Source organism: Thermobia domestica, chromosome 14 (genome assembly GCF_964235325.1).
Source record: "Thermobia domestica chromosome 14, izTheDome1.hap1.1, whole genome shotgun sequence".
NCBI lineage: Eukaryota > Metazoa > Arthropoda > Insecta > Zygentoma > Lepismatidae > Thermobia > Thermobia domestica.
This window is the reverse complement of record NC_137467.1, coordinates 83,223,815-83,248,028: the sequence shown is the minus strand read 5'-3', so window position 1 is coordinate 83,248,028 and position 24,214 is coordinate 83,223,815. Positions and strand designations below refer to the sequence as shown.

Sequence of the window (24,214 nt, the reverse complement as noted above, 5' to 3'; positions counted from 1 at the left end):
TTCAAGAAAGTAAGTGTGTTGTCACTCATGTTACTTTGCGGATCTATAGGTCCTTTATCATTCAGCTCCTCAGGGATTACTCCCTCAACCTGACTTCTTTCGGGCTGCTTCTTCTAATCTTCGTATATTTTCAAATATATGCTTGATGAATGAAGATACTCTTCAAGGTTCGCTCAATGATGTTTTGGAACATCGCATATTGCTTTTCCAGTGTGGAATCGAGATACTGTCAGTCCACATATAGCACAATATTTCCATGGAGCGTCCTTTAGACATACAACAGGTCCGATATTTGTCTCGAGATATTTAAGCTTGCAGGGATAATGAAAATATTCATAATGGGAGGTTTATTTTTTTTTTTTTAATTTCAATGATTTGTCTGTTACAAAACAATATTTCAACGTTCTAAAACTGTCCTATGAATATCCCGTAAATATTTCAGATATGCCCCACAGGAATCTTGCAGGAAACTCCGTTTCCAAGACATAAATGCATATCTAGATTTTCACAGAGTGTCAACGGGAGATTCACTCTTTGAAAGTGAGATAAAATGAAATCTTTCAGTTTAACGTCTCATGATTATGCCCTTTAGGTTAAGAGAGATGGACGATAAAGGCAAGGGAATGATCATGGAATGAGAATGTGGAAATGTGAATGACAATGAGAATGAGAATGAGTATCCTTAGAAAACTCACGGATACGATGTTCATCACAAACTTGCTTGGCCGGTTATTGAACCACGGACCCCACGCAGCAGGATATGCGCTCTAGAAGTGAGACACCCTACCTCTCCTAAAAATCAGTGTCAAAAATGGTATATTCTGTCCCGTTGTCCCGGTGCTAAAGTCCAAAATAAAGATTCCGTACTGTGTGAGAATGTTCAGGGTAGCAGTTGAAACTGTGCAGGAGTATGTATTATTGATTAACATTTTAAGGTGGATCACTAGGTATTCTCGGTGCTACGCTAAACGCTGCTTGAATAGTGGTACGTTGCCAGATAGTGTCGAGTGTTTACTGATGCCAGATAATAAAGGATATAATCATGGAATTCTCCTTGGATACTCACTGGAGAAATTAGTTTTCGACCCTTACCGCAGTTCACAGCTAAGTTCCGCTTCTCGAACTTCAAGGCTAGAATCCAGGAATTTTCTTATTGTGATGAATACCACAGTAAACAAAAAATTGGCAACATCGCAGTATGGCGTTCTGCGCAAGTTTCTTCTCAAAAGCTATTTCCTTAAATGCAAATTAATATTTAAATGAAATGTGAAACATAACACGAAAAACGGTCAAAGAAAATATCTATTTCGTAATAACATCATTACTTTTAAATACTTTATACATACAAATAAATATTTCATAAAACTAAGCACTTCTAGTAAGAACTAACAGGAAGTGCCATCTTGTGTGTTCATTGTAAGACGAATCAAATATTTTCATTTATTTGTTATTTTTTTTCGATATCAGAAGACACAACCAAATGAATCAGGGTCGTAAGTTGTAGCTGAAACATTACTCAATCTTATAGTACAATATTTATAATATATAATGTTTCATTGCGCAGCAGTTAAGGAAATGAGCTAAAATACGTACTGACTTCCGGTTGGCAATCCACCTTAAATTCTCCAATGCTATTAGTATTTAAAGAAAAACATATGAGAATGCCAGAACGAACTTTAAAAGAATTAATTTTTCTTACTAACTTCTACAGACTTTATACCAATCTACGTACTTTATTATTATACTCATTAACAACTCTTGTAATATATCTATACATTTATGATTTCCTTGAGTACTAAATCTTTTCCACGTGTTTTGTTCAAGAGTTCTGTTAAAACGTTCTACAATATGTTGTTTTACGAAGATACATGCTCAACATGGAGGGCTCAAAATTGAAAAATTCGCAAAATATTATCTCTCTGTGACTTACGGTTCCCGAGATAGAGCTCCTTCTTAAATCTCCCGAAATCGGAACTTTTTTGGCCAATATCTGGGGAATGGTAGCCAGTTGGCCAGTGGGCACCGGTTACTATTTGGTACCAAACTGTTCACCATCTTTTTAGGCATCGATGAACACCAATAGCATATCTCTATGACTTACAGTTTTCAAGATATCGCTCCTTAAATTTCCCGAAACCAGAACATTTTTGGCCAATATCTTGGGAATGCTAAGAGTGACGCGAAAAAATTCCACCACTTCTTTCAAATAGTTTTTAATGCTCTATCGAATGGAGGGCTCAAAATTGAAAAATTCGTAAATAACAGACACACATACACACAGAAATGGAGAATTCGGTAACAAACTTTTTAAGTTCGTTGAAAATATGTAATGCGCCGCTATTATCTAGCTGTCCCGAAGCGCATTACATAAAATTCATTTGGTGATGGGGTGTCTGGTCCGCAACTTGTGATATTAAGATTAAAATTTAAAGAATAATTTTTTCGAATCGAATTTAAAAGTTAGTTAGAAATTCAATTTTATAAATAGTTTACACAGTATGGGTTTGTGTTTTGTAACTACCAATTCAGCTTAAAAATATGAAGCTGTAATAAGAAAAAAACCTCGGATCGTTCGTCAAAAGCTAAACCATCTGTAAAATCATGTATGTATTTATATTTAATGCCTAGAAATATAAAATCAGTTCAAGCTGTTGCAAATAAATTGTTATTTGTTCACAGATGATGTGCAGCTTTATAGAAAACAGAACGAAAGATAATTAATAATTTTGATTATGTTTATAAATATAGTGAGAATATTAATTCTAATTTTGAATACAGCCGCTATAAACTTGAAAATGAGATGAAAATGCTTTTAATGATATGATGAACTATAAGAATTACATATATGTTTACAAGGAAGATAATAATATGATAATATATAATGAATATGTTATAATATGTAATTTGGAAAAAGGGCTGTTGAAAAGTTTAGAATTGACTCCTATTAAAATATAATCTAATATTCGTATGTTCTTGAATACTGCTTAACCTAGTTGACGTCTCATAGACTTTAATGCACAGCTTGATTATTAATGGTCAGTTTTATGCATGGCTGATGGGGAGAGAGATCCTACGTTCTTCATTGTGGGAGTTCCTTCATTTGCGCACCGAACCTCCAAATTTTATATAATTGAACATGTACCTGTGTGTGTGACAAGGTGCATGTCAAATACATATTCAAAAAATAAGAGATAAATCAATTGATAGATGTCATTAACCTAAACAAAATGAGTGCGTGGACGGAAATCCTCATGCAAAATATTGAAATTGATTATAACAGCATAAAACAGAACTGAAACTGAAGCTGTGCTACTACTACGCCACCTATGAAGTTGAAATTGAACCTGAAGTATACTCTGATGAAGCTTTTCATTATGACACCAGCGAGACTACATAATGGGATAGGGCTACGGTCAAAACATATGATTAACTGTTAAAAACTTTTTAAGCTTTGTTTAAAATATAATTTTGTGTAAAGATGATAGATAATATACCATATCAAGAGACAGATTACATCTAGCTTAATAAAATGACATGATTGAGTACAGGCGGACACTCAGAAATTTGGAAGTTTGGGGGTCCACCCTACAGTAGAATTAAAAAATATTGGCGGGTGAAACTACACTTCATATAATTATTTTCGGAAAGGTATATATATATCCAAGGGGAGCTGTAGGGGCGCTCAGATGTACGTTGGATAAAATGGGCTTCAATCCTGCTTTACACTAGATAAAGCTGCAAACTATGGTTTAGCCCCTCCCTGATCATATCCTGGATCCGCCACTGGATATATATATATATATATATATATATATATATATATATATATATATATATATATATATATATATATATATATATATATATATATATATATATATATATATATAATCGCTATCATAGTGTCTGTTTGATCCATCGACAGGTGATAAAAATAACAAAACAACATTCCAATACAACGATACGCTAATTCTAATCCCACCTCGCTTGAAGAATTGCCTCCTCCACTAATTTTTCTGAATCCTACTTCAGTATTCGCTATATTTAGGTAGTATTGAGCTAGTATTATTCTATACCCAATAAAAGGATAAGTACTTTTAAAGCACTACCACCTATGTTGTCAACAAAAATAATAAAGCTAACTTATTCTTATAAGAAAACAAAGAGTATAGATGTAAGATCAAATTTGAAGGTTCTTCAATATTTCTCTTCTAGAGCAACCATCGTTTTCTTAAGAAAGTTGTCAAATTATGGTTTCTGAGGGGTCTGGACCCGATGGACCATCCCTGAGAGTACGCCTCTGCTTCAGGACAAATTCTCATGTGTCATTTTTTGAGAAAATCCATAACTAAAAGTTAGGAAAACCAAAAATGAATCAAAAGATTGCGATCATGGCCAATAATTAGTTTTTGGATCAGGGGCTACAAAATATTTGAACGGACCCTAAATCGTGTTTTCATATTTTCTACGGAATAAGCACATCATGCTGAGTTAAGTAATAGATCGGATTTGGCTGCACTATACGTAGCATGTAGTTCTCCAGATATAAGACCTACAAATAATAATAATATTATTAATAATAATAATAATAATAATAATAATAATAATAATAATAAATAACTGCAATATAATGGATCTTTTGATCCAAAAAGGAAATTTTATGGCCCTGAAAACTATGCCGTTTGTTGTCAATAATAACTATCTGTTGTTGTTTATTTGTCTTTTTTTTTTAACGGTGACACACGCATTCATAATAGTAACATTGAGACAAAAGCCTAGCACGTCAACAGTGAGGTAGATACTACTAGTAAATAAATACCTTTATAAGCAGACAACAGAAAATCTACGAAACTATTTGCACTAACCTAATAGGCGGATCTCACTATCCTGCGGTTTCTGTTAAGAATGTTTCTCCTCTGAGCTATGTTAATGAATTACTGTATCCGATTTGTATCAATAGATCTCATCCTTTCTTACCATAAAAAAATGAAAATAAAAAACATAGGTTTAGAGGAAAGGAAGAGTAGAAAAAAAAACACCAGTTCCACCAGCAATATTGTTAATGGATTACAGGATGTTATGTCATATCACAAAAGCACGTTGCTAGTTTGTGTAAGACGCGTGTTCTCGTTGAAGAACCACTTACAAATATATATTCAAAAGGATTTTAACAAGAAAGAAGAAGAAATCAACCTATAAAACACGACCCGCTTTATAAGGAAACACTTCCGGAGAGCATAACATTACATACCTTTGGTCCATTCATCCAGGAAGCCTTGTTTTCTTTCGTTATATGCTTCCGGCCTAGTCAAAGATTCAGAAAAGAAAAACGAAGAAGAAAAGAAAGCAACAAATTTAAAAAAGAAAAAAAACTTTTTAAAAACGAGGCTTAGGCACAAGTACTTTTCCCCGGGTCCAACGGCGACGCAGGAGAAAGTTGTTTTAAACGCCTCGTAATGTTATTACACAAACTCAACGACAACAACGAGAGATTTCTTTGAGAGTGTATCAGCCACAGAGCCATTTTCCAGTACATCAGTCTCAAACAAGTAGTGTGTGTGAACAGTTTATAAAGGACAATGTCGAAAATTTTGGTAAGTAATACCAAATCATTTTTGTAACAAATTATCATTGTACCATACTGATAACAACAATACAATAACATTACAAACGGATGATGAGAAGGATCAGAAGAATATCTGAGAATCCTATGAACTCATGATCATTAGAATATATAATCTTTTCTTCCGTTTTTATGAAGCGTCTCGTTCAGCGGAGAATGCTCTTCCACTTTCACTCAACTCGCCTTACAAGAAGTTGAGGATTCCTTTCCTCGCCGATGAACACCTCTGCTGTTGCTAATACAACGATTGTTACTTCATCTTCAATAATGCAAACAGTACACAAGATACTTGAAAACATCTTCAACGTTTTCAAAACATCTTTTAATGCCATTCATTGTTGTTGCAAAACTCTTTAACGATGCCAATTCAAGAAAGAAAGAAAAAAAGACAAAAAAGAAAAATAGAAAAGTGATTCTGTAAATATTTATTGGTGTTTCCTTGCACCTTCCTGCTTGGGATTTTCTTTTCCCTATTAAAGAACGGAGAAATGGCCTTCAGCATACACCGCTTTCTTTTCCCGATTGTAACGTGAATACCTTGCTCTACTTGTCAATACTAGGTATCATATGATTGTTGTATTCATATATTGATATTCGTTGTTTTGGCCCAAAGTTATTATATTTACAAGAAGTATGTGTGTGTTTCTTTGTTAGGAATTTGAATGTAGCAAATAAACAATACGTTCCAACCTCAGCAGAATAAGAACTATTAGTTATTATTAGCAACGAAAGAGATACTTTTTATCAGTGTTTCTTCCAGACATATATTTTTGGGGGCACTGCCCCCTTCGGATCTCTGAGAGTGCCCTCCCGGAGGAGACCAAAATAATACGTCTATGATATAATAAATGGAATAGTACCGCGTGAAAATAGTATGTGGTCCTCCGAATACTAACTGTGCCCCCACGGAACATTTGTTCTTCTGAAAGAATCACTGGTTTTTATCGTCATTGAAAAATATTTTTTTGCAGTTTTCTCGAAATCTACGCATGAAAATTTTGTTTAACTTGATGTAATCTTTAGATTGATGATGTCTATCTTTGCACTGTATTACAATGAACAAAAATTAAGCTTTTAGACTTAATCATTATGTTGTTAATTATATGATTAACCTAAGTGTGTATCATTATCTTCCTAGATTCTTCATGAAAAACTTGAACAGTATGCTTTAGTATCATTTCACGTTAAAAAGGAAGCGTAGTTATTGTATAGCACCAATTTTAATGTTAACAAGAAATAGTTTCTTCGGATTTCCTCAAAAGCTGCGCGTGAGGATTTACACTTACCCACTTTAGTTGAGAACCATTGATTGATTTTTTTTTTTTTTCGTTTAATGTCCCGCTATTATGCCCTTTAGACTAAAGAAGATGGATGAGCAATGAAAGTGACTGGTAGTGAAATTAAGTTTTTTATATTCTCGCCGACTGGGAATCGAATCCGAGACCACGTGTACCAAAGACACATGTGTCAGCCGCTAGGCCAGTGATGAGGATTATCTATCGATAGGTAGGTATATGTCTCATCTTAAGAAGTTTGTTTGTTAAATGATAGTAACATTATTGAACTATATTACTATCATTATTATTGAGTTAACTAATTTTGAGTTTAACATTCCTTCCAGCAGCGAGGTTATATGAAAAGTGGACCTACTGATTAACGTGGGATCCAAACCACACGGAACTGAATCCGGATCTCCCACGGCAAAGGCGCGTACGCTAACCGCTTAGCCACGAAGGCTTTATTACTTTATTATTATTATTATTATTATTATTATTATTATTATTATTATTATTATTATTATTATTATTATTATTATTATTATTATTATTATTATTATTATTATTACGAAGGAATATACGAAGACTTTGCTTGTATCTGTTATTATTATTTTTGAACAATAGGTCTGCAAGAAAGGTTATCCAAGAGATTAAAATAGTGCACATATATCTATTCCCTTCAATTGCACCTAGGAATAAGCGTAGATTTCTAAAAGAGAGACGTGTTTTTGAATTATCTTATGTTCAATTACTTTCCTGAAGTCTCTCTTCATGGCCAAATAAATTCGGAAGGCCAATAAACAGATGTTTGTCAGACGGAATTCATCTTACTGTGGGGCACGGTGGCTCTGTCGTAGAGCACTTACCTCTGGTGCGTGGGGTCTCTGGTTCATTTCCCGGTCAAGTAAGTTTGAGGTGTACAATATCGTGTCCGTGGATTTTCTCAAGTTACTCCCATTTCCTTCCACATTCTTATTCCACTAATTCTTCTATCATCATTCACTTGCCTTAGTCACCCGTCTCTCTTACCCTAAAGGGCATAATCGTGGGACGTTAAACTGAAAGATTTCAAGTCATTTTTTTTACGAATCTTACTGAAGAATATGAGTACTTTTAACTGTCTTCGATGTTTCTGTGTTCTTGTCCCTGCCTAGTCTGATAATGATAATGCACAAAGAGCTAATAAGAGTACGGAAGAATAAAACAAAACAAAAAAAAGTTCTATTTTATAAATGGTCTGAATAGTTCGGTAGAAGATGTATTGTCCTACCTGTCTTGGGTTCGAGTCCCATTCACAACATGGATGTTTCTAGTTGTCCTCGAGACATTTTTCTTCATATTCCTATCAAAAATGAATTAAATAATATTTCAATTTTAATGAGGGACATGGTGGCTCAGTGGTAAACTGCTTACTTCTGGTTCGATCCCCGGCCAAGCAAAGTTTTGTGGTGGATAACATCGTGTCCCTGAATTTTCTCGGAATATTCTTGTTTCCTCCCACATTCTAATTCCACAAGTTTTTCCATCATCATTCACTTGCCTTAACCATCCGTCTACCTTAGACTAAAGGGATGTGGTACGTTAAACTGAAAGATTTCATTTAGTTTTATTTCATTTGAATTTTAACACTTGACGAATAATAATAATAATAATAATAATAATAATAATAATAATAATAATAATAATAATAATAATAATAAACTAGAAATAACACGCGTAAATAAGGTAAAAAGAAGGAATATAAATGAGTACGTTTTCGAAATTTCTGTAATTAAAAAAAAATGAAAACGAAGTGGTTATGTAGGAGGATTTTCTGTGTGTGGTAGCCGTAATAATCATGGAGCTGAAAGGGGCATTAAACTCTGATTGATCTGATCGTTTCCCGTGACAACTAGAAAATGCCGCCAAGTGCCACTGCGGGCAATATTTTGCATTCCTTCCTCTGCACTATTTATATAAAGTTCGCCTAAACTTGAAGTCTTGCATAAGGGTGAAACGCTTATCTATGAACATATTAGTGAACCATTTTCATCTCTTTTTTTCCTCTCTTCTAGGTAAAATATCAACAAAATACTCAAACATTTTTTTTTCAATTATTTTATATTAAAATTCTATTTTATGAACTTAATGTAGAGGATCACCGGGTCTGGACCCTGCTCAAAACTTCCTAACTCGACCTAATTTGTACACTTTCTCAACAAAATTATATTTGTTTAACAAGAAAATGATTGATGTAGCATGAAAATTTGATCTTATAGTTTATTTTAACAAAAGAAACACTGACCAAAGCTTAAAACACTTTATTTTAAATTATAATAACGGTTTCGGATATCTAATATATCCTTCTTCAGACAATATCAAAAATAAATGAAAATACAGACATATATATAGTCATTGTTATGACAAAGTTTAAATTCTTTAACAGTCATATATATAGTCATTGTTATCAAAAAAATTAAATTCTTTTAACAGACACACATAGTTATTGTTGTACTTTTTTTGCCTTCTATTTGCTGAGGTCTTCAGCCAATCCCGTAATTCTTCTTGTTCACTTTCCAACTAATCACATTCCGCCATTGTTGGTTCTTATAAGGGCCTTTTTTTATTTTTTTCTTGTCTGTGCTATCCAAACTTCCTTGCCATAATTCATTAATAAGTAAGCCTCCTGTCCAGTTCATCAGTTTATCTCTTCCTACCTTCTTTATCCAATCTCTTCATTCCACTTCCTTATTATCGTTCTTTTCTCCATCTCCAATACTTCCGTCTTATCCCAATTAATTCCGTGATTCGTCTCCTTAACATGTTTATATAGGCTATGGCATTGGTATCTTTCTTCCTCCTAACATCATCTTCATGTTGTTTTAATCTTTCTTTCACTCTCTTTCCTGTCTCTCCTATATATGACATATCGCAGTCCTCACACCATACCCTGTAGATGATTCCTTCTTCCTCTTCGTTAATCTTTTCGGTGCCTTTTCTATTCTTCTTCTTTATTGATCTTAATAAATTTTCTCCACTCTTTCTACAAGTTCTGACCCCTCCATTCTTCAATAAATTCTTCAGTGGGGAGCTTGCGTGGATAGTCTTACTATATTTTATTTGCACTCTTTCTCTTATAAAAACAATTTAGTTCTATTATTTTTTTCTCCCTGAAAATGTAGGTGGAAGTGTTTTACAATTATCCATTTTCTTTTCGGATGCAGAATAATACCTGTTCAATATTACATAGACGTATTGGCTTGTCGTATTGGATCCCCTCCCCAAAAGCTTGGACTACTCCTTACAAAAATTTCTGGGTGCGCACCTGACCTAATGAATTCCGAGATATAATCATCTCAAAGGCTTAATGTCAAAGGAACGTATATATAACTTTTTTTTTTGTTTAAGATACGAACATTTCTGTCATATCAAAGGTCGAATGTTTCTTTCCGTGAAATGGTTATAAATTAAACTTCCTTGTAAAAAAAAAAAAAAAAAATGGTTGATAAAATGAAAAGCATTTTGGATTATTACAAACTCAAAATGAAATACGAAAAAACAAAAGAAAAGATTTCTTTTCGCGATTCTGAAAAACTAACTTTTTGTAGATACGTTCCTATGACACTAAGCCGTCGATCTTATGTCCACATCTCCGGATTTTTGAAGGTTAGAGACTTGAAATATGGTATATGGTCGCTTCATTTAAACTAATTAGACACGTGTGATTCAGCGTTTTTAATATTTGGCGTAGAAGAAATGGCTGGAAAAAATGTGATTGGGATTACAAATACTATAATAAAATGTCCATATCTCCGAATCTCTTAAAGTTAGACATGAAATTCGGTCTTTGGATTTCTCATTTAAAATAAACAGATACATGTTTCAACACTTTTTGATATTTGATCTAGAAGGGAAGAAAATAGTATGGGGAGAAGAAAAAGGGACACAATTACAATTATTACAATAATATGAACATGCTATAATAAGGTGGCCAAATTTCGGAATCTCTTAACTTTAGAAACATGAAATTTTGTATTTGGACTTATTTAAAATAACTAAACACGTGCTTTTGCGTTTTCTAATATTTGCCCTAGAAGGGAAGAAAATATGTGAAAAGAAGGCGGGGTAGAGATTGCAATTATTATTATTATTATTATTATTATTATTATTATTATTATTATTATTATTATTATTATTATTATTATTATTATTATTATAATAAAAAGTACGGTATGTGTATGACATACAGTAATAAATTTCAGTACTACGTCAGTCAGTATGAAGTACAAGGCAATATTTTGAAAAAGGTTGAAACAGTAAGAGATCCAGGTGTAATGTTTGATAGCTGTTATGATTTAATGAACATGCACATATATAACAATGCGAAGAAAATAATAGACTATCTATTTAATTAATGGCCTGCTTTTTGTCAACCAGATACATATATGCTTCTATATATATTGTTAGTAAGGTTAAAATTAGAATATGCATTCATAGTTTGAAATAGCTTAACACAAACATTTGTGAACCAACTTGAAATGGTCAAAAAATGTTTCGTTAGAATGTTTTAAGTTAGGTTTTGATTATTACTCTAATTCGTCAGACTGTTGGAGAAAATATTTTAAAGTTGAACCATTATCACTTATTATTCTCTAGAGTTAGTCACCGGCCTATATTGGTCTCTTTCATATGGAACCTGCATTTTCCCATAAAGCTTACATTCCTTATTACTCTCTAAGTTGCTCACCCCTCTAATTTGCCTACATACATTACGTATTACTGTGTAAGTTGGCCACGTGTCTTTCTTGAAACTTGGCCGCATTAAAGCAACGTTGCTCCTATGCTACTAATGTTAAATTCACTTCTGAATGTTGGACACCTATGTAATATATTGCTATAAAATCTTTCAGAATATATATATATATATATATATATATATATATATATATATATATATATATATATATATATATATATATATATATATATATATATATATTACTGTTGTGTGTCTCAGAAGGTTAGTAAACCAAAGGAGAAAAAAAGGAAAATCTTATCAATTGACAGTAATTTCCATAAACATATAGCCGGTGGTACTCTTTATTGCTTTTATGACTATTGTCGGTTAAGGTATTCTTTAGTCAACACCATTTCGTGGTTCAGTGCAGAAGAATTGAGATGCCTTTTTGTTTTCGATACATCTTAGAATCCTTTCTTCGCCTGGGGAGCTTGCAGATAGTTTAGAATAAATAAGACCGGATATTTGTTGCAAAATGTAAAAAGGAAATATACATAAGATAATAGATTTATTGTTTGCTAGTGAAGTTGTCATAGGTGGAGGAGAAAGAAAAGAAGAGAAAAAAACAAACAAACAAACAAACAATGTGACATAGTGTTTTGGGATTAATTAGCATGCTAAATTACATATAAAGCATAATGAGACACTGACGAACTAAAATAGATAAATAGGATATTTTTATATTCTAGAAATAAATTTTACCATATAACTATTCATAAAATACAAATTGATTCATATATAATTATTAGCTACATTAGAAGTGAATGTTATGATCTATAGTAGTTTTTTTTTTTTTTTTCAAAAGTCATATTTTTCTGTAAGTTGGTCATGGAACCGATGGTGGCAAACATAGACAGTTTCAGTGTAATGAATTATTTCATTATGTTTTATACTACCTGAAGTATTAGGAATACAGTACAGACGAAAACATCCTAATTTCTAAATGACCTATGGTCACTTCCCTACAAAATTATAATTCTAATTTTAAAATAGCCTATGGTACTCTATACCCTACAGAATTCTAATTCCAAATAGTCTACGGAATTGCCTTGATCCCTTTGTACTCTGTCTGAATGGCCCAAGTAGTGAAACATGTTATTATTCAAAATTACTTTAGGAGTAAACATGAGTTCCTGGCAGGGATACCAGTTTATTTTTGGGGGTAGTCAAAAAGTAATTGAGGGAGAAAACCTTACTCATTGCCCCAGCAATTCGCATTCTAATAATAATAATAATGATAATAATAATAATAATAATAATAATAATAATAATAATAATAATAATAATAATAATAATAATAATAATAATAATAATGGGGTTAATTATATTTGAATAAGTCTTCTTCTTTCCCCTTGAATTTTAAAGGTGCGGCTTATTTCCGGATGTGTGCTATCTTTGGGCTATCAGTATGTATGACATTATATGATGTATGGCATTAATTTCCAATCGTACTTCAACTTTTTGTTTCGTTTCTTGCATTCCTTCTTAAAGTTTTCTCTCTCTCTCACACACACACACATATATATATATATATATATATATATATATATATATATATATATATATATATATATATATACAGGGTGGGCCATTTTAATTAATCCACGGAAATATCTGAAAAATGACAAAACATAGAAGAAATTTTTGAAGTACACGTTATATATTGCTAAGGGGGAAAACCAATTCCGCCAAAAGTACCCCTCCCTGCCCCCCGTAAATGGGGGTAACGGGGGGTAACTTTGAAATGTCAAATGGAAACATGGGTCGAGTAATACCTCGTTCGAAAGATCTTGGAAAACTAAGTAACGCTGTACCAAAAGATGTCCCATATTGTGCACCAGTTTCAAAATGGCCGCCATGATATGGTTCGGAAACTCCAGTATCCGTAGTATAAAAACCATGGAAGGTAAATGAATGGAACAAAATTGAAATACGTAAATATCATAGGGCATATCGAATGATGTAATCCCTGTGATCCCAGTGGCCTCCCTGAAGGGGTCTTGTGGGCTAACTTCAAAATTTCAATGTCCGACCGGACAACGGTTCGGGCGTACGCTTGACCTACCCAATGCTGTTTGGAAGGCAGACTTCATGCATAGAGAATTGGTGCACTAAGTTAACGCGGATGGCCACAGTTACATTTTGATTAACTATTAGCATTCATGTCATATTGTGAGCTTGAGGGACGAAACGGTGTGTACGTATATCCCCGAAATGCTTTCTGAGTAACCAGCACGCATTGCATAAAAGTTTCTCTTTTTTTAGTCACTACAACGTCATCCTTACAAACAAATTTTTCAACCACACCATACCTATTTGTAAGGTTAGCCTTAATTTACGAATTAAAGTAGAGTTCTCGTTTGAACTTTCATTTTACTTTCCACCCCACTCACATACAGAGTGCAGGGAGAGATTATTTTGCAGGACTTGGATTTCTCTCTATACATTATGGCAATTTTACTCTAATATTTTTTATCTCTGTCGTATTATTCTCGAGCCTTGGAACGCCTCCGTGGTTTTCCTATTTAATTTTCGTTATTTTCATTTATGTCTAACCGTATTCATACTATGGGCACTAGACGTTTTCTTAGACACAGTCACCATGTCTTTGCGATCATTTTGAAAACGGTGTCTCATGTCGAAAATTTTCTTACAGAAGCTGTTTGATATTAATTTGCCTATGTAACGTGATGTTACTCGCTTCAAGCTGCTATTTGAAATTTTCAAGTTGGCCCCGGATACCTTTCAGTTGGCCCTTGGAGTCATCCCGACAACACCTCTCGATGTGCCTTACGTCAGCTAGCTACTCCAGTTTTTCTTTTGTTGATTTATCTCCAATCGTTTTCATACTACGGATACTAAACCTTTTCTCTGACACGGATACTATGTTTCGGCGGCCTTTTGAGAACACTGCCATTTCACATCAATCGTTTTCTCCTGCAATATGTTAGATTTTGGAAGATTTATCGAACGAGGTACCACTTGTCTCATGTTACTATTTGAAATTTTGAAGTTAGCCCACAAGACCCCTTTAGGGAGGCCACTGGAATCACAGGGACCACACCGTTCGATATGCCCTATGATATTTACGTATTTCAATTTTGTTCCATTCATTTACCTTCCATGGTCTTCATACTACGGATACTGGAGTTTCCGAACCATATCATGGCGGCCATTTTGAAACCGGTGCACAATATGGAACATCTTTTGGTACAGCGTTACTTAGTTTTCCAAGACCTTTCGAACGAGGTATTACTCGACCCATGTTCCCATTTGGCATTTCAAAGTTACCCCCCGTTACCCCCATTTAGGGGGGGCGGGGAGGGGTACTCTTGGCGGAATTGGGTTTCCCCCTTAGCAGTATATAACATGTACTTGAAACATTTCTTCTATGTTTTATCATTTTTCAGATATTTCCGTGGATTAATTAAAATGGCCCACCCTCTATATATAGTATATATATATATATATATATATATATATATATATATATATATATATATATATATATATATATATATATATATATATATATATATATATCCCATATTTCGCTAAGACAATTTTAATAACAATTACTCTTATGTTACGAAAAGCAATAGTCAAAAGATAGTTCAGTCAGTTTCGATCTGGAAATTTCGATGTCAAAGTGCTCCTCGCAGTGGGCAACTAATCATAGTAAAAGTGACTGATGTACTGGCAGAAGTCGAACCAGACAGATACAGTGTGTCACATTTTTGTTCGTACAGGCGAAAATTTTCAAATGTCAGCAAGAAATTTGACGTTAAATTTAATTATTTGTTCAAAACGACCTGTATTTTGAAAAAAAGCACATATTGATATTAACTAATAGTAAACAAAAAACAAAATATGTTTTCCTTCGTGCTAATATTGTTCACTAAACAAATACTTCGTCCATTTTATGTCACATTTTTGTTCGTACACTTGAGAATATAGTATCAAAAGGTAAAAAACTAAACCCCAACAACTGAAAATTTAATATTTTGAGGCATATCCTCTTGCTTTGATGACCATTTGACATCTTACACGGATAGAGTTAACAAGGTCTTTACATGTTTGAGCACTGATTGATTCCCATTCCTGCATCACTACCCTCTTAAGCTCGTCTTTCGAAGAAACCCCGTGTTTACCCACATTATGCTTTAAAGTAGCCCATAAGTGTTCGATGGGCTTTAAGTCGGGGGACTGAGGAGGTGTTTTCAGCAACTTTGGTACATTCCATACTAACCACATTCTATTAATTTCAGTCGTATGTTTGCTGTCATTATCTTGCTGAAATATATAGTTGCATTTTTGTGCACTTTGCTTTACATTTCGCTTCAAAACATTAAGGTACACGTGCTTGTCCATTATACCATCTATGAACTCTAATGTCCCTACTCCCTTGAATGACATGCACCCCCATATCATGACAGAACCACCTCCATACTTCACTGTGGGTGTTGTATTCTCAACCCTATCAGCTGTGTTCACTTTTCTCCACACCCTGCTTGCCCCATCTGACCCACATATGTTCACTTTTGTTTCATCGGACCAAATCACGCTGTCCCAGAACTCTTGGTCCTTGTCAAGGTGCTCTTTAGCAACTTCCTTCTCGCAGCACGGTTCTTTCTGCTAACGAACGGTTTCTTACGACACATTCTACCATGAAATCCATACTTGTGCAATACTCTTCGTACAGTTTCATTACACATACGTTTGTTACACACACTTTCAACCATTGGGCGGAGCTTTGGGACACTTAATTTCGGATTACCTCTAATCTTATTCACCACAAAGCCTTCCTCGCGTTCACTTAGTTTCCTTTCTTTCTTCCTTCTCGGCACATTCTTTGTAGACCCATTATGTTTAAACTTATTAATTATGTACTGAACTGTGGAATGTGATTTCTTTACCAACGTACCAATCTTTCTCATCGAATGCCCCTTTAATGCCAAATTTATGATTAGTCCTTCAACTCACAACTAACCTCTCTTCTCTTACCCATTATGATCACAATAGATAGACGATATAGGTGGGAATACGACCTTGATCACACTATCACAGCACAAGTGAGCTGCTAACATCCCTATCTACTGCCTTCTTCTTCGCATCGACGCGATTTGTATAATCATTATTGGGGTGGAGGTGTAGTGTACGAACAAAAAAGTGGCGTAAATAATGGGAGGTTCTGGAAGAATAATTATTTTATTTCTTTCTTACATACATAAAAGCTTTGCAATTCCGCCACTAGCTTGCTTTTATATATATTTTACGAACAGCATAATATTTTAATCATTTTACAAAAATAGATAGACAGGTTAATGTTCTAAACACAAAAATGTCATCCGTACGAACAAAATTGTGACTAACTGTATATAAACAGTCATGACACTGTCAACAACCTAAACATTCATTACCATTAGTAGATGATGATAAATCATTTGGAGAAAGCGAGTTCTAGAAAGTAGCTCAACTTTTAAGTGCCACAAGACCTGATTCAACAATATTTACTCGATCGAAATTTTATCTTCGAATCTCAACTGCAACGTAAAGAACTCGAACTATTTCTGAAGCCGTTTATCACGAATGATGAAAAGTGGGTAACCTACAACAACAACATGAGTAAAAGATCGTTGTCGAATCTAAGAGGAACTCCACAGTGTATGGTAAAGCCCATCTAACGCTTAGGAAGGTTATGTTGAGCGTTTGGTGGGATTGGAAGGGCATCGTGCGTCACGAGCTACTGCCACCGGGCACAATGATAGACTCGGACCTGTGCTGTCAATTATATCGCGAGTGCACCTAGAAATTCAAAAGAAATGTCAGGCAGTGACCAACAGAAAGGAAGTCGTATATCACGCTCACAATGCCAGACTACATACGTCTTTAACAACTTGGCTGTTAGATTTCAATGCAACCACTGTACAGACCAGAATTGGCATCGTTCGAATATAATTTATTTCTGGCTCTGCAGAACTTTCAAAATGAAATTAAGTTAATTTAATAAGATGATTGTAATATATGTTCTGAAAGTATTTGAGAACAACATCCTGAGACGAATATTCAGACCTAAGAGGAACGGAAATGGGGAATGGCGGAAACTTCATAACGAGGAACTACATAATTTATATGGTTTACCCAACATTGTTAGTGTCGTGAAGTCTAGGAGGCTTAGGTGGGCGAGTCATGTAGCTAGAATGGAAGAAAGTAGAAACGCTTTCAAAGTCTTGACTGGAAGACCATTCGGAAAACGACCATTAGGAAGACCTAGGCGCAGATGGGAGGACAATTTTAAAATAGATCTTGCAGAGATTGGAATACTAAGTAAAAACTGGATGCAGTTAGCTAAGGATAGAAGTCAGTGGAGAGCTTTTGTGAACGCTGCATTGAACCTCCGGGTTCCATAGGCCATAGAGTTATATATATATATATATATATATATATATATATATATATATATATATATATATATATATATATATATATATGTAGTATATGTATATAGTATATGTATGTATGTATTTATATCAGAATTCAAAGACGTGGTTTAACGAGGAGATTATGGTGTTGCTGAAAATATGACATAAGTTTATCGAACAAAATGGTGCATATATGGTTTCATAACGTTATTTTCAAATTACATTAAATATATTCTCAATTTTGACCTTGAAAGTCTCAATACTCTTTAGACAACCTGATATAATACCTCCTTTGAAAAAGTTTGATATACGGAACCATGCACCAAGAATGGTGGAAAAAGGAATATTGCTAACTGTAAAGATTTTCAATTCTCCCTGTTTCCAACTCTTTTATTTACCTTGCGAGACACCAGTTTAGTTCGTGAATACGTAAGATAATAATAATAATAATAATAATAATAATAATAATAATAATAATAATAATAATAATAATAATAATAATAATAATAATAATAATAATAATAATAAACAACTTTATTTTACGTGCTGAGAAAACTAAAATGCAAAAAAAATACGGTACTTTGCGAAATTCTACAACATTATTTATCACTGTAATATAGTAAAAGAGATAAATAATGATCAACTTTTAAAATGAATTGATAATAAGCTAAATTCTGACAGTATAGTTTATGTAATTCCTAAAACAATTCAAAAATTAAAGAGAAAGATAAAACAACTACCAAGTTATATTAAAAATTATAAAATAAACTCACATTTTAAGATATGTGTCTATTATAGTTTATTAAAAGTCTAGAGATTAAAATATGTTTCCTGTTATGTGGTTGCAATGAAATGTTTACCCTTGTACCGTATATTGAAACTTTAAAATCCACATTTTTTTAAAAAAAAAAATATATATATATATAGACCGAGTTCCATCGGTTGCAGGCACGTATCCAGGATTTCCTAATAGGAGGGGTCCGTGACGAAATACTGTGGTTATCACACCCAGGGCCCGATCATTTTAAACTATTTTACTGGCAACATATATTGGTTCGTTTAGCTATGATTTCGTTATAGGGAAGGCGTGACATTAAATACTGTGGTTACGCACCAGGGGCTCGATCAATCTGAACTATTTTACTGGTAACATATCCATATTGGTTTGTTAGGACAATAAAATGAGAATACGTTAGTAAGTATTTTAATAACAAACTATGAAAAAATCTCGAGTAAAAGAATATTTAAAAATATTTGAAAAAGTATTGAAAAAGATATAGTCTTCCGAAATCATTCGAACTCAGTTCTTCTTGTCTTCTTTCTTCTTCTTTTTCTGACCTTCGTTTAGTGCCGTCAAGGATAGCAACGAGATCTCTTTCGGCAGTAAAGATATCCTATAAAATGGATTAGTGCTGCCGCGAAACTGAAGATTTCTTTAACAAGTTAAATGGGATCTATGTTGCTAAGGCTCATATTATTGGGGGACTGTGGGCATTTCTTAAGTTCTACCTGAGAATCTATCTGATCGAACCTGTTTATCGATCGTAATTTGTTGTCTATAGGATTAGCACGAAGCTAGATGGAATTCGGAATATTCCGTTACGATAACATCCATTTTTAACTTGACTCCCTACCGCGTTTCCTTCACACAAAGCTCCTCATAAGAAAGAGTAACCAAACGCTTGCTGTAGCTTTATATTTTTAACGCTGATTCTTCCTCTTCTCGTTTCTTTTTGTTTCATCCTTCCTTATTTTTTTCATTACTGGTTTCGAAGGGGGACCGGACTGGTTTGGGAAAATTAGTTTATAGAAACAATACCAATGTACTTGGCGACTCAGATACATGTTTGCACTATGATAAAATTCCTTGTAAATGTGAAGAGATGGAAATGGAAAAGAGGTGAAGCATTGGAGGGGAAAAGAATAACATGTTACTAGTTATTGGTATATAACTAGTATTAGTAGTGTAGATATGAAGTAAACGAGTAGTGTAAGCGAGCAATAAAACCAACAATACAAATGTAGAAAGAATCCCTTAATAGCAAACAGGAGAGGAACCAGGAGTCTGACCCAAACACTTCTCATTATACAGGGTGTTATTGATTTCATGTCAAATAAATTTATAAATGAAATATTTCAGTTTGCTAACAGATGGCGTGGAGCGGCTCAGGCCCACAAATCGGGCTTTTACGCTAAGTGGTTTGATTTGGTTTAATATTTCAGTTTAACGTCCCACGATTATACCCTTTAGGGTAAGGTAGACGATGAGTAAGGCAAATGAATGATGATGGAAAAACTGGTGGAATGAGAGTATTCTGAGAAAATCCACTGACAAGATGTTGTCCACCACAAACTTATTTGGACGAGGATCGAACCAGAGACCTCACGCACCAGAGGTAAGCCCATTAATGAGCCACAGTTCCAGCATTAATTTAGGAGGCGATTCCTTATATCAAATAAAAAAAGTTGTAATAAACATAGCGTCGCTGCGCCTCGAAGAACCGTTATGTGACTTTTTTTTTTAATCAAAAATGAGTTATACCGTGCAAATAAAACTGAAAACTGTCAGGCACTGTTCCTTATAATGTGATAAGTGAATATTCAATTGTTTCGCCACAATAATAAAAAATAATAGATTGAAATTAAAGGCTTCAGCATCTCATCACATACGTTTTGATTAACGTATACAAATCCTCTACGTGCATATAAAGACGCAAAAAGTAAACCGACATGTGCTACGTAAAACACACACACACACACACACACAAAATGTAATATAATATTGTTGAAGCAAGCTACAGCAATGTCCAGTGCCTAGTATGCAGAAGCAATTTCATTATATTTTCAAGTCTTTTCGTGTATATTTAGAAAAGTTTTAAGAGTTCGAAATGTTTTTTTCTTCTCCTGAAAAATTGTGGTTTTAACACATAACGGTTTTTCGACGCGCAGCAACGATAGGTAGACGTCGGAAATCGCTTCCTTTCAGAATTATAAACCGCCGAAAATGGGAAATGTCATATTTTAAAACACTTACCTTGAAAACTATGGGTCCTATCGCAAGCGGCTCCAAGAAATACACTAGAACTAGTATGAGCTCTATATATAACTATCCATATTTGAAAATCCCCCTCTGGTAGACTACTCACGCAACGAGTTGCTCAATTAGTACTGAAAAATGTTTCCCTGCAACTCCAACTTACTACATACAATACCTTACGCTGGTAGCGGGAGATTATGTAACATGGATATTCCGATAGAGAACATACTAGTTCTTCAATAATTTCTTGAATTGCTTACAAGATGTTCCATAAAGTCAAGGCATATCAAAACGTGGTATTCCACATTTTTAACGGCTTATGGCGCTGAAAGGAGGCGTTTTGCGACTCATGCTTATTAGAACTTCGTTCTTTCATTTCATATAATGAATCATTTAAGTTTATGACACAGTGTTCATTAATTAATATCTTGTACACCTCAACACAATTAACTTTACTTGTTTCAAGAAAATGTAAAAATTGCTTAACACTAGAACGCCCGTACGTGCCATTTTGATACTTCCCATCGTAAAACCACGAATAAAATATTTATTTCTTAGGGCAGAGGTTTGGAAATTTTTCACTTTTTCCAAAATAATAATATGAACACGGGAAAGAGCTTGTGCCCAATTAATTTGTGTGTGAACGAAAGTATGATCAGATTTGCTATAAAAAAAAAGTGTTAAATTGATACTCTAGCTTAAATTAAGGAAAGTTGAGTTTCCGCTTTGTATTCTATGATCAAATTTACTGTTGTGAGCTAGTTCCCAGACTGCAAAGGCTGTTGAAGGTCTGCTTGTGCTAATTGTTGTACTTTTGTTGTAACTTGTATGCATTGACCAGAGTGCTTTGTAAGTACTTTGTTGCGTCAAATAAACAAGTTTTTATTTTTTGGACATGAGAAGTGTGAATTTTCACTGGATAAACTTCCAAGGCAATGTCGCATCGAGAAAAACTTATGGTAAGCGCATCTCCATACTCAGGTAAGGATAAATAGAGACCACAAAACCGAGAGCTTGCAAATTATGTTGTTATGAAATTAAGAACCTATCTTCAACACTGGACCTAATGTTACCTACGACAGGTTTTTCACTTCGCTCAAACTTACAGAGGATCTCCGGGAGAAGAAAATAAGCGTAGTTGGTACTTTGAATACGGTGAGAAGAGAAATACCTGATGCCATTAGAACGTCTCAACAGCCATGCTATGATTCGTCAATTTACGATCACAAGGGAATAACTCTTACAGTTTATCAGTGCAAGAAAAAAAAGAACGTTTTGTTTCTCTCCTCTCTTCATTCTAGTGGCGTCCAAATTAGCAGAAATAACAAGAAAACTCCAGAAAGTGTTTCCTTCTACGACACTACTAAATAAGGAGTTGATATTATTGACCAGATGGCCATGAAGTATTCGGTCAATGTAGGGTGTCGACGATAGCCTGTACACAGCTTCTACAATGTTCTCGACTTGGCAGCCATCAATGCTTGAATTGTTTGTAGGGAGACTCTAGGGGGGAAAAATATCCCGAAGGAGATTTATTCAGTCTTTGGCCGAAGAACTGGGACAAGCTTATGCAGAAACGAGGAAGCATGGAACAGGGGCGTCATTTCAGACTTCGCTGGGAGGGGGGGGGGGGCAAGAGCACCATCGACATAAGACTTTCATGTTTTGGTTTTGTACTAGTATATTAGTATACAATTGATTAAAGTATATATGTTCCTCAAACTCTTGGGGGGGGACAATTGCCCCTTCCTGCCCCCCCCAAATGATGCCCCTGGCATGGAGCCGTAATTATCTCCAAGAATGTAGCAGTGTTTGCGTCAAATTCGGGGAAACGGATGAAATGTCAAATCAAAAAATGCAAGGGAAATCTCACGATCAAAAGGTGTTCTACCTGCTTGAAAGTAATGTGGGAAGTGTGCATTCGGGTTCGCTATATTTGCATCAATTGCTACGAACATTGAACAGTCGAAGTTGCAGAACTTTTCTTGTGTCACTTTTCCATTTACGTTTCTGTGTAACAAAGTAAATTGAGAGATATGTAAAACTAGTTTGTTTACTAAGATGTTACTATAGAATACTGAAAAAACAGTGACTCCCATGTATGTAGTATTTTCAAAATTTTTGGACTTAAAACCTATTACAACATGTATATTTAATAACATTTTTTAAAAAAATATATTTATTAGGAGAGTGTATTCAAACATTATTAAACATATATTTAAATTTAGTTTCCTTATACAAAAGTAAGCGGTGTCAAAATGTCACCTCGCGTGCGGACTAGGGGGTCAAAGATATTGGGCGTTCTAGTGTTAATATAAGCGAAAAATAAATGCAAAAGTTTCGATGAGAACTTCATGGAAGTGTTAATTGATTTCCTTATGGAGTTTTCCATTAGGCCCTATTACTATAATAAATTACAACTTTAGTATCCCTATGAAGCTTTCATTACCACAATTTTGTTAAAACAGAACGCTATTCAAAAACCTAAATATTCTTCCACTTCCTTCATTGTATATATACGAAATATTACTTTTGGTCCACAAGAAACAAGAACTGTACAAAAAGAAAAAATGAAATAATATGAAATCTTTAAGTTTTACGTCCTACGGTTATGCCAGTTAGGCTAAAGAAGACGGTGATGATGAGAGATGAGTGAAATGGTGGAATGAAGAAAGTGGGAGGAAACGGGAGAACCCCGAGAAAACCCACGAGCACGGTATTTGTCCATCACAAAGTCCACACGGCGCGAGCTGGGATCGAACCAGGGACCCCAAGCACCGGAGGTGAACGCTCTATCACTGAGCCACCGCGTCCACTGTACAAAGAGAACTCAGATAAATATGGATATACCGTGTTTACTCGCGTAATAGTCGCCCTTGCAAAATACTAGCACCTTAAGTTTGAAGTAACAACATTCGCCAAAAAAATCCCCGCTTCAAAGTCGCAGTCTACGGGATTTTTGTCTTTGTGAACGAGACTTCCTTTGAAATCGTTTATCTTGTGCGAGTTTGAGCAAAATAACTTTTCGTGTTTACTGACAAGTAACATGGTGACCCATCTGTCAACAGAGATCAAGCA

The 24,214-nt window shown here is 34.3% G+C and overlaps 1 protein-coding gene across 1 annotated transcript in view; it reads left to right on the top strand.

Moving 5' to 3' along the window:
* The first annotated feature begins 5,321 nt into the window (after nt 1-5,321).
* Nucleotides 5,322-24,214, top strand: part of LOC145670239 (cytochrome P450 4C1-like) — a 231,101-nt gene continuing 212,208 nt past the window's right edge. The window contains exon 1 of the mRNA XM_081738635.1: nt 5,322-5,594. Within this exon, the coding sequence (XP_081594761.1) occupies nt 5,580-5,594 (15 nt within the window). The 5' untranslated portion in view covers nt 5,322-5,579. The remainder of the gene's footprint in view (nt 5,595-24,214) is intronic.